At 34.0% G+C, this 12,247-nt stretch overlaps 2 protein-coding genes across 3 annotated transcripts in view; both read left to right on the top strand.

The window, feature by feature from the left end:
- ZNF385B (zinc finger protein 385B) overlaps positions 1-12,247 on the top strand; it is a 572,754-nt gene that overhangs the window by 26,944 nt on the left and 533,563 nt on the right. The gene's annotated exons all lie outside the window — the stretch shown is intronic.
- The window catches only part of CWC22 (CWC22 spliceosome-associated protein), a 63,390-nt gene that overhangs the window by 27,015 nt on the left and 24,128 nt on the right, over positions 1-12,247 (top strand). For both annotated transcript variants that reach the window (XM_011966295.1, XM_011966297.1), the window contains exons 6-11: positions 2,495-2,623; positions 6,995-7,163; positions 7,550-7,603; positions 9,732-9,867; positions 9,959-10,165; positions 10,251-10,313. In XM_011966295.1, coding sequence (XP_011821685.1) covers positions 2,495-2,623; positions 6,995-7,163; positions 7,550-7,603; positions 9,732-9,867; positions 9,959-10,165; positions 10,251-10,313 — 758 coding nt within the window. The remainder of the gene's footprint in view (positions 1-2,494; positions 2,624-6,994; positions 7,164-7,549; positions 7,604-9,731; positions 9,868-9,958; positions 10,166-10,250; positions 10,314-12,247) is intronic.

Genomic DNA, 12,247 nt, shown 5'->3' with positions numbered 1-12,247 from the left:
AAGAAAAACAGATGCAAGGTGAGCCAGACAGGAGTATTTCCACATCCTTTCATGAGTGTTTTAATGGCAATTTGAAAAGTGCTTGAGAACCTTATTTAAGTTAAATCTAAGTTTGCTTCAAGGGTTAGCTTGAAGTAGAAATGTCATGATCTGCCCACTTCGGCCTCCCAAAGTTCGAGACCAGCCTGGCCAATGTAGTGAAACCCTCTCTCTACTAAAAATACAAAGGTTAGCCGGGCGTGGTGGTGGGTGCCTGTAGTCTCAGCTACTCAGGAGGCTGAGGCAGGAGAATGGCGTGAACCTGGGAGGCAGTGCTTGCATTGAGCCGAGATTGCCCCACTGCACTCCAGCCTGGGTGACAGAGGGAGACTGTGTCTCAAAAAAAAGAAAAAGAAAATAAAAGAAATGTCTTTATCTAAAAGAAGCCATGAAGATTTGAAATAAAACCAAATTTAAGAGCCAGAAAGGGGTATTTGATGACATTAAATTAAAAACTAATACGTTTTTCGTTATATGTCATGTTTTAGCACTTGCCAGTGATATTTGAAGTGTTAGGTTGAAAAGGAATTTGGAGATGGCTTCTGTGGTTAATAGGACTTTCATTATCATGTAAGCGTTTTGCTCATGCCCAAGGCAGTAGTGGCGGCATTACTGAAAAGTAATCACGTTCTCCAGTCCAGTCCAAAGCAATCCTGATCATAAAAGACTAGAAACTATGTCAGTCCAAGTCTTGCTTCCTTTTAAATAAAGCAGACAGGAGAGTCAGCAATACATGCAATTTAAAGCAGATTCCTTTAAGATAATTGTGTATACAGTTGAAGTCTGTTAGTAGGCTACTGTAAAGGGTTCAAAACATCTGGTAAAGAAGGCCATAGTCTTTGCTTTCAGTAGATACATGAATTGTGGGCTTCCTAATAAGGATGTATAATTGTAGTTGATGTAGCTGTTTGATTAGTTTAGTAAGATAGGTTGTGATTGTATATAAGCAACATCTTATTAATCAGGCCACTTGTTAAGCCATACATCTTGTTTCTAGAGATAGTGGGATACCAAAAGGTTGGAGTTATGAAACAGTGGAATAGTCCACCTTGGGTACAGGCAGTAAGGGGGTATATAATTTCTAGAGAATTTAGAAATAAAATAAGATTAACTGCAAAGTGAGTCTGTTTTTTATCCTCACCATGCTGGCAATACTAAACAATGTCAGTGATAACAATACTTGTTCCCACCAGGAACTGCTCTCACCAACCTTCCTTGTTGTACCACTCCAGAACAGGGATTCTTAACCTACGAGCCCCTCAAGAGGTCCATGGATAGAATTCAAGCAATCAGTCCATTAATGTGTTTGGGAAAAAAATTGAATCCTTATTTTTGCTATTCTCTAAAGTTTAGCTTTTTTTTTTTTTCTTTTGAGAATGTAGGCAATAGATTGCCTATTGTATTGACAGTCTGTTACAGATATTTCGTGATATGGATTATGGCCATGCTACTTAGAAATTTAAGTAGTTATTAAGCATACTGCTAGTTCTTGTTTAATGTGTTATGAAGCACATAGAATATTATATCAAACTTTTGTTCTTTTCATGTTTCAAAAACTGAATTTCAGTATGATTAGTATCCTTTGTAATCCTATTCGTTGTATATATCATTCCAAAAAGTCTACTGGTTTCACCAGGCTTCCAGAGAGAGACGTGTATAGAAGAAAAAAGGTTAAGACTTCCTGCAGCTGAAATCAGATTCCACAGAAAAGCAGTTACAAAATCCATAGAATTGTAGAGCATTGAAAGATCTTAGACATTGTCCAGTTCAACCTAAAGAAACTCAATGAGGCCAAGTAATTTCCGAAATCTAGGGTAAAAAGCAGTACAGCTATCTAACATTCAACTGGTATAGCTGTAGGACTACTACATCAGCATAGAGATTGTCTTTAAAATACTCTGAACAATATTTCAGCCCCATGACTTCACGTGACTCCCTTTTTCTGTAGTTACCATTTATTTGTGGTTTAAAACATTTAATTTTGTTGTCTCTGTATCTTTTTATGAGATGGGACATACAGATTTTTTTTGTGGCTTATATTCGGGTATTTCATGTTACCATTTACATTTTTTTTAATTGCATTTATTTTAAAGGTCTTCATTAAAGACAAGTTTAAATCAAGCATTATATATAAAATAAGCATGTATTGAATTAGACTAATTAAATGTATTAGGCCTAAGAACAAAACATTATCCTTATATGTCCTTACCTAATCTTATTGTATTATTAAAGGAAAATGGTGTGTACTTAAGCGTATGTACAGAAAATCAAATATGGTTTAGGATATAATCTGTTTATCCTGATAGGCATCATATATTTTACTGTACTTGGGGGTCATTTCATGAAAATAATGTTAAAAATTAAGGAACACTATGTAGTTTTTATGTTCTTATAACTTATTCTTATTGTAATTATTGAAAGAGTTTTAATCTTTATTAAAATCACTTCTTTTTAGCTTAGCATACCAGAGGATGAGTTGGGAGGCCCTAAAGAAGTCAATTAATGGTCTTATCAACAAAGTCAACATTTCCAACATAAGTATTATTATTCAAGAGCTTCTTCAAGAAAATATTGTTAGAGGAAGGTAAGTTTTTTTTTATTTCTAGTATTTTATTTGTAGTATTTCTAAGTAATTTTTTCAAAGGTGTATAATATCTACATGAACAATAATCATTGATTTATTGTGCTACTTCATTTCAAAGGTCATTGAGAATATTTATTTAAAATGCAGTACTTATAAAAATGTAGACTGCTAAGAAATAACTTGTGCCTTGCTGTTAGAGGTTGTATGGAATTTTTGCTTTTTGAGAAGCTTCGATTTCACATAATGGTTTTTGCAGACATTCACTTAATGCTTCCATTAATTTAAACTCGTGAAGAATAGTGAATATCACAATATACTCCTAACTAATTTAATTTTTTATTTCTTTCTAAAATTGATGAGTAAAAATTGTATATATTTGTGGTATGCATCATGATGTTTTGATATATGTGTACTTTGTAGAATGGCTGTATCAAGCTGTTTAACATGCATTCACATACCTGTCATTTTTTTGTGGTGAGAACACTTAAAATGTACTCTATTTTCAGCTTTCAAGTATATAATATATGGTTATTAACTATGGTCAAAATATTGTAGAATGGATCTCTGGAACTTATTCCTCCTGTCTAACTGAAATTTTGTGTCCATTGACGAACATCTAAATTCCCCCAACCCCCAGCCTCTGGTAACCATCATTTTATACTCTGATTCTATGAGTTCAGTTTTTTTTAGATTCCTCATATTAGTGAGATCATGCATTATTTGTCTTTCTGTGCCTGGCTTGTTCACTTAGCATAATGTTCTCCAAGTTCATCTGTGTTTTTGCAAATGACAGGATTTCCTTTATGGTTGAATAGTATTCCATTATACATATATACATTTTCTTTATCCATTTATTCACAACAGAGACTTTTGTTGTTTCCATATTTTGACCATTGTGAATGGTGCTGCAATAAATGTGGAAGTTCAGATACCTCTTCAACATACTGATTTCATTTTCTTTGTGTATATATCCAGTAGTGGGATTGCTGGATCAAATGGTAGTTATAATAAAAAAAAATGTTTTTAGTGTTGATTTATTTTAGAGATGTGGGTCTTGCTTTGTTGTCAGGCCAGAGTACCATGCATGGTCATAGTTCACTGACCCCTTGAATTGCTGGGCTCACGGAATTCTCCCACCTCAGCATCCTGAGTAGCTGGGACTGCAAGCACTCATCACCATGCTGGGCTAATTTTTTAATATTTTGTAGAGAACGAGGTCTTGCCATCTTGCCCAGACTGGTCTCGTACTCTTGAGCTCAAGCAGTCCTCCCCACTTGGCTTCCCAAAGTGTTGATATGATGGGCGTGAGCCAGCGCACCTAGCTGGTAGTTCTGTTTTTAATATTTTAAGGAACCTCTAGACTATTTCCATAATGGCTGTACTAATTTATATTTCTACCAACAGTGTACAAGGGTTCTCTTTTCTCCATGTCCTTGGCAACACTTGTTATTTTTCATCTTTTTTGTTACAGCCATTGTAACAGTTGTGAGGAGATGTCTCATTGTGATTTTAATTTACATTTCTTTGATAATTGGTGATGTCAAGCATTTTATATATATATAATGCTATTTGTACATCTTTTGAAAAATGTCTGTTCTTGTCATTTGCTCATTTTTTAAATTGGGTTATTTGTTTTCTTACTATTGAGTTGAATGCCTAATGTATTTTGGATATTAACCCCTTATCAGGTGTATGGTTTGCAAATGTTTTCTCCTATTCCGTAGGCTGTCTCTTCACTCTGTTGATATTTTCCTGTGCTGTGCAGAAGCATTCTAGTTTTTATGTAATCCCATTTGTCTCTTTTTGCTTTTGTTGCCTGTGCTTTCGGGGTCATATCCAAAAAATCATTAACCATAATACAGTAGTTTCACAGTTTCAGGTCTTATGTTTAAGTCTTTAATCTATTTTGTGTTGATGTTTGTATATGTTGTGGGACTAAGGTCTATTTTCATTCTTCTGCATCTGGATGTTCAGTTTTCTTGGCACCATTTATTGAAGACACTGTCTTTTCCCTATTGTGTCTTGTTAGCATCTTTGTTGAAAATCAGTTGACTGCAAATGTCTGGATTTATCTCTGGTTTCTTTGTTTTCTATAGCTCTCTGTGTCTGTTTTTCTACTAGTGTCACGCTGTTTTGATTACTATAACTTTGTAGCAGATTCTAGGTCAGGGAGTGTGAGGTCTCCAGCTTTGTTCTTTTTGTTCAAGATTGCTGTGGCTATTTGGAGTTTTTTGTGGTTCCATGTGAGTTTTAAGATTGTTTTTTCTATTTCTGCAAAAAATGTAACTGGAATTTTGATAGGGATTGAGTCGAGTCTTTATGTTGCTTGGGTACTATGGATATTTTAATATATTATTTCAGTCCATGGACAAGGGATGTCATACATGTTCTTCCATTTTTTCATCAGCAGTTTGTAGCTTTTAGTGTACAGACCTTTCATCTCCATGGTTAGATTTATTCCTAAGGTTTTTTGTTTTTGTTTTTTTTATAGTTATTGTAAATGGGATGTTTTCTTGGTTTCTTTTTCAGAAAGATAGTTCATTGTAAGCATATGGAAGCACTACTGATTTTTGTATGTTGATTTTATGTCTGCAGCTTTACTAAATTAGTTTATTAGTTCTAACAATTTTTTGGTTAAGTCTTTAGGGTTTTCTATATTAAGATCCTGTTTACAGCAAGCAGACTTCTCTATTTTTGATTTGGATGCCTTCTATTTCTTTCTCTTGCCTCATGGCTCTGGCTAGGACTTCTGGTACTATGTTGAATAGAATTGGAAAGAGTAGGCACCCTTTTCTTATTCCTGATCTTAGAGGAAAAGCTTTCAGCTTGTCACTGTTGAGTATATTAGCTATGGGTTCATCATATATGGCCTTATTCCAATTTAATTTCTAGTGAGAGTGAAGTGGGAATGTGAGAGAAATGGGAAAGATAAGCAATAAATTTGAGAAAAGCGGAAAGGAATCATCATGTTCTATAATATGTGGTTTTAAGCAATTGGTGATATTTAAAAGGGTCAGAAAATAGAAGTACTCCATGTTCTACTTATTATTTTAAAATCTGAGGGCTGTTTTCTCTTGTCATTTTACATTACTATGATTCATCTTTTAAAAAATATGGGATTTAGTGGCCAGGCATGGTAGCTCAATGCCTGTAATCCTAGCACTTTGGGAGCCTGAGGCAAGAGGATCACTTGAGTCCAGGAGTTTGAGACCAGCCTGGGCAACATTGTGAAAACCCATCTCTATGAAAAATACAAAAATTAGCTGGGCGTGGTGGCACGCAGTACTCCCAGCTACTCTGGAGGCTGAGGTGGGAGGACTGCTTGAGCCCAGAAGGCAGAGTTTCCAGTGAGCCAAGATCAAGCCACTGCACTTCTGCCTGGGTGACAGAGTGAGACCCCGTCTCTCCCCAACCTCACCAAAAAAGGTGGTGGTATAAAGTAGGTGCAGCGAGCTGTAGAGGTACAGAAAGTTGATCAAGAGACAGCCATTGTCCATAAAAGTGGGCAGAGATCTCTCCATTTTACTTACAAAAAAAGTAAACTCAGAAGACTTAATGGATTGCTAAAGATATTATAATTTATAAGCTGCATCCTTTTTCTCATTTTCTACTCTAGTGATTCTGTTGTTGTATCTAAAACTACCATTAAGACTTTTTTTTCCTGACTTTTGGCAATCCAATAATTACTTGTCATTACATTGCTAAAAATAACTTCAGTTTGCCCAATTTGCCTTTTCCCCTTCCTCATCAAATGCATATAGAAACATGACCATTTTCAAAATGAGTTACAAGTAGGTACCTTTTAATTTCCTGTTATTGTTTTAGCATTCATCTTGCATTGCTTTTAATTCATGTCTTTATTTCTCACAGGAATATTCCAAGTCTTCATTTTATTCAACTAAAATTAGACTTAAAGATTTAAACCCAAATTTGTCTTTAATCACAAAATTAATTTTATAAGAATGACGGATTCGTAGTAGAAACTTTCTGTTGTCTAGCTTTCGTACTTTTGAAGCAGGTCTGCTTTTGTTTACTTTTTTGAAAATGTTAAAGAATTTATTTATATGAACCTTAAAAACCTCAAATTCATGATTTGATATAACAGACTGGGAAAAGAGGAATTATATGTAGAGAGAAAAATTTTGGCGATAAATTGCAGTAAAATCTTCATTCTATTTTACAAAATTACAAATTCACATTTCATTTTCTGAAAAACAATTTTTATTTATTAGTAAGATGAACTGTTTCCATTTAGTTCTGATTTAGATTTTATGATTATGTATAGAGAAATATTACTGAATTTTAATAGTTTTTGTTTCATTTAATTCATTTGGTTATTGTTGACTCCTTTTTTTATTCTTTTTTAAACAGAGGACTGCTCTCCAGGTCTGTTTTGCAAGCACAGAGTGCTTCTCCAATCTTCACCCATGTTTATGCAGCATTAGTGGCAATTATCAACTCAAAATTTCCACAAATTGGAGAATTAATCCTCAAGAGGTTAATTCTTAATTTTCGAAAAGGCTATCGAAGAAATGATAAGGTATATATGAATGGCTTGTATGTAGAATGATACATAGGAACAGACTAATAAACCAGTATCAACAAAAGTAAGCAAGGTTGATTTTGACACAGGTACATAACATAATGCTTTTTAAAAACTGTCTTTCATGAGAACTTCTTTATTCTCTTAAATATCCCTGGCCACTATTGATGAGCCACAAAAATGATGGCTCTAACTGTAGAATTTTAACTGTTTAACCGGAAGTGACACTCTTTCATGTGTTTTATCTTATAACTTTCTGGTAATACAAAAATTATACTTGTATGGTACATGTTTTAAATAGATTGTTAGTAGGCCATAGATTAATGTAAATAAATGAAAATTGGGTTTAGTTTATGGATTAACTCTCCACCTTCACTTTTCAGCAACTTTGCCTGACTGCTTCAAAATTTGTGGCGCATCTTATTAACCAAAATGTGGTAAGTAATTATCTTCAATACTTGTTCGCATTCAGTGGCATTAGACCACAGAGTTGATGCCACCTCACTGATACCTCTCTTTTTGCTTTGCTTTATAGTCCTTGGGATAAATATGTTGAATGATATTTTCATTTGAAAACTATAATAAACGTATTTAATATTCTTTTTTTTTTCTTTTTCTTTTTTTGAGACAGAGTCTCGCTCTGTCACCCAGGCTGGAGTGCAGTGGCACAATCTTGGTTCACTGCAAGTTCCGCCTCCCGGGTTCACGCCATTCTCCTGCCTCAGCCTCCTGAGTAGCTAGGACCACAGTTGCCCGCCACCACGCCGGGCTAGTTTTTTTTTTTTGTATTTTTAATAGAGATGGGGTTTCACCGTGTTAGCCAGAATGGTCTGGATTTCCTGACTTCATGATCCGCCCACCTTGGCCTCCCAAAGTGCTGGGATTACAGGCGTGAGCCTCCGCGCCTGGTCGTATTTAATATTCTGTAACATAACACTTTGATGCTAATCAAAACACTTTTAGATATTTTATCAGATTAATCTGACTTAATACTATACATGGTTACTTGACTGCAAACCATTCCTTTGAAGAACCATTCTGTTCACTTTTATAAAACAATAAAGTTGGTGTCTCCTCCACTTCATTCCCTGGTGTTCATGAGAATCTAATAAATACCTGCTATTTTACAAAAACCTCTATTCCTTGCCACCACATAGGTATAGTCATATATGTTTAGAATCACTTTGTAGAATAGAGTTGATCAATTTTAATCTGTTTCAAATGCAAGTAATTTTATCATGCTATTATTCAGTTTGTGTTTATTTTATATTCATTATTTGATGGTTTTGATTTAGCTTCTGTTTAACCATGAAAGTGGTAAAATTGTTCTTGCTCATACTCAAAAGTTTCCTTCAGATATATATTATCATTTCCAGTTTAATATCATGTACAACAGGAAGAATTTTAAAATCCTGCCTAGTCTTATTTCACTAATACTAAATGTTTTGACTCTTATTTATATGAAGATTCTTTCACTCTTAGAAATCTTTTAGATTTTGACCTAATTAGTCATATTATTACGGTGATAACTTGCTACTTAAGACCAAGGAAACTTAATTTCATATCTGCAACCACAGAGATATATTTCCGTTTTTAAATGTGTATTACACTTAGGCTAGAGATTTTTGGCATTGCCATAAAACACTTGATATGATAAATGTTTTGCATCTTCTCAACTGTGGTAAAGGGCAGTATTTTCTTGTCACTGATAGAAGACTGTTTGACACCTCTCCTCCCCAAGTAAAAAGAAGTAGCGGGTGTCTTTGATGTTGTGCACAACTGGAAGAAGGTATCCCCTGAGTTGAGATTTAGACTTATTTCCTCACCATCTCAAATCATTGTCTGGCTTTAGAAAGGCATATGTGTGGTGGTTTAAACATTCTTTGTAGTTCGTTTTCTTCTCATAGCAAAGCTTCTCAGTAGAATTTTGTTCCCTCTCTTCCTGGTGTTGTTTATAAATGTCAGTTTTTGAACATGGCCAGTAGAAATAGTTTGATATAATTTTTTTTAAAAAGATGGAATATTCAAAACTGTTTTGTTCCAGAAGTTATTAAGATATTTTGTGATGAAATTAGTATTTGTGTACCTTAAGGACTATTTGTGTCTAATAGAGTTGCCGATAGAATGAATTGGGAAATGTATATAAAGAATTATGGTCATGAAGAAGGGTACTGTAAATCATATTACTATTTCTCATGCAGTAATTATGAAAACAATTATCTTATTAGAAAGTAGTATATGATTTTTAACATATTTTATCTATGACACTTTCCGTACATAATGGCTAAGAATATTTCTTCTAAAGATAATTCAGATAGTTGTATTCAGCATAGAAAATTAAAATTTTTGGAACAGTCATCTGAAAATTCTTAGTAGATAGATAATAAAAGTGATAGAAAAATTGTATCCCGTATTTGGAGTATTTCCATGTACTTCATAAAACTTTGCCCATCATATGTGCAATATATTTATTGTAACAGATTTACTAATTTTTAGAAATCATAAAAATATTTTAATGTATGTAAAAGCATTTTCTTTCTTCCATCTATATGTATTCTATTTAAGGCACATGAAGTTTTATGCTTAGAGATGCTCACTTTACTCCTGGAAAGACCAACAGATGATAGTGTTGAAGTAGCTATTGGTTTTCTTAAGGAATGTGGCCTCAAATTAACACAAGTGTCACCAAGAGGAATCAATGGTAAGTGTACATTTTTAATTTGATGTTAAGTTTTTGTTTATTGTAATATTTATTGCTTATTTTATTGTCTTTTCTTTCTGTTAACCTTTAGCTATATTTGAACGCCTTCGAAACATTCTTCATGAGTCTGAAATTGACAAAAGAGTTCAATATATGATTGAAGTGATGTTTGCTGTACGGAAAGATGGATTCAAGGACCACCCCATTATCCTAGAAGGTCTTGATTTGGTGGAAGAAGATGATCAGTTCACTCATATGCTCCCTCTGGAGGATGACTATAACCCAGAAGATGTTCTTAGTAAGTCTGGGGTATGTTAGGTGGAAAGAGGTATACCAACAAATGTAAATATAGAAAATAAACATTAACTTTAAAATTTTTTTAGATGTTTTCAAGATGGATCCTAATTTTATGGAGAATGAAGAGAAGTACAAAGCTATTAAGAAAGGTATGTAAAATTTTATAAAATTAATTTGGATAAGTAGAAGCAATTTAAGTAGTTATGTAATACTGATAGGAAATATTTAGAGATCGTTGATACTCGCCTAATGAAATCTCTGCTCTTATAAAGTTATTCTCTTAGCTGTTTCCTTGGGCATTATTTTTTTCCTGGTACTTGCCCATGATTTTTTACTTTATTCTGAATTACTGACCCCATTGTTCCTTTCCTCTTTCCCTTTAAACTATGCAACCCTTACGTCTCACCCATCTTAAGAAATATTCATAGATTAGTAGTAGCCTTTATTTAGCTTCTCTACCACTTACAGTCTGTGCCACCCAGTTTAATATTCAATTAAGTGGTATACTTTATTGTAAAGTTCTATACTTTATTGTTTCTTGAGGTCAGGTTGATATCCTTCTGGGAAGATGAATTATAGTATTGGTGCCTCTCTGATAAAATAAATTGATCATTTTCATTTGTATATCATTGGTATACTGTAAGCACTAACTTTGGACAGGTTTTGATTTGTAATTTGTCTTTGACATTACTAGCTGAGTGACCTGTAGCAAGTTACTTGTTTGATGGAAGACTAAATGTTACCTTTCTATGGAAGGATATATAAAATACAGTGTTGTGTATTATCACAGACAATGATAGCTATTATTACTGTTACTATTTTCACATTTGTATTATTTTCCTCCCAAAGCTAACACTCAGGCCTACTTACATAATAATTTCATGGGCTTATTTCTCTTGAGTTGTAATTTTACTGGAGAAGTATTTATTGCTGTGGAAGCAATAAATATTTACCTTTGTATTAAACCCCAAAAGTTTGTATTAAAACCTCTCTGATTATAATAGAAATGTAGAGTCGGTTAGGTTTGTAAAATCTTTTATCAGGCTAACAGAGCACCATTGGGCAAAATATAATTTTAGTTTTTGTCATTTGTTTGCTTTTAACATAAAGACCAGCCTTGTGTAGTCTCATATACAGAGAAAGCAGAGACCTAGAACTCTGTCTCTGTCTGCATTCCATTGGTCAGTAGTGCTTAGAAGCAGGAGGTTGAAAGTAAAAGTAAAAATGGGAGAAATCTTCCATTCCTATGCATTATCCTAAAAATCTGTTATAATAATAATAATGGGTTTCTCTTCTTAGATGCTGATTTCCTAGGAGCTTTTCACTGTAATCTGTCAGATTCTTTTTTTCTGTTATAATTTCATTTCCAAACAGAGAACTCCATAGATCCATTTTGCCTTCTTTTCTTATGAACCTCTTTTCCTGCTGTCTCCCTGAAAGATGCCAAATGTTTTTTTGTGAAATACTTGTATACACCTGATTTGATTTCTTTCTTTTTTAAACTAGAGAATTCTCTATCCATTTCTTTAGCATCTAGGCAATTGGCCAATGCCTGGAAAGTAGTACATTATTTTATTATAGCAGTTCTCAAATTCTTTGGTCTCAGAATCCCTTTACACTCTTGAAAATTTTTGACAACTCGAAAGAGCTTCTTTTTATGTGGGTTATATCTATTGCTATTTACTATATAAAAGGTTAAAACAGTATAAAATAATATTTATTAAATTATTTCAAAATAATAGCAAACCTAGTATATGTTAACATAAAATACATATTTTTATGAAAATCGTTGTTTTACGGGCCGGGCGTGGTGGCTCACGCCTGTAATTCCAGCACTTTGGGAGGCTGAGGTTGGCGGATCTTGAGGTCAGGAGTTTGGGAGTAGCCTGACCAACATGGTGAAACCCTGTCTCTACTGAAAATATAAAAATTAGCCGGGTGTGATGGTGCATGTCTACAATTGCAACTAGTCAGGAGGCTGAGGCAGGAGAATGGCTTGAGCCCGGGAGGTGGAGGTTGCAGTGAGCCAAGATCACGCCACTGCACTCCAGCCTGGGCGACAGAGTGAGACTCTGTCTAAAAA

The sequence above is a fragment of the Mandrillus leucophaeus genome, unplaced genomic scaffold (genome assembly GCF_000951045.1).
Source record: "Mandrillus leucophaeus isolate KB7577 unplaced genomic scaffold, Mleu.le_1.0 Scaffold754, whole genome shotgun sequence".
In the NCBI taxonomy this organism is placed as follows: Eukaryota; Metazoa; Chordata; class Mammalia; order Primates; family Cercopithecidae; genus Mandrillus; species Mandrillus leucophaeus.
This window is presented reverse-complemented; position numbering and strand designations above follow the sequence as displayed.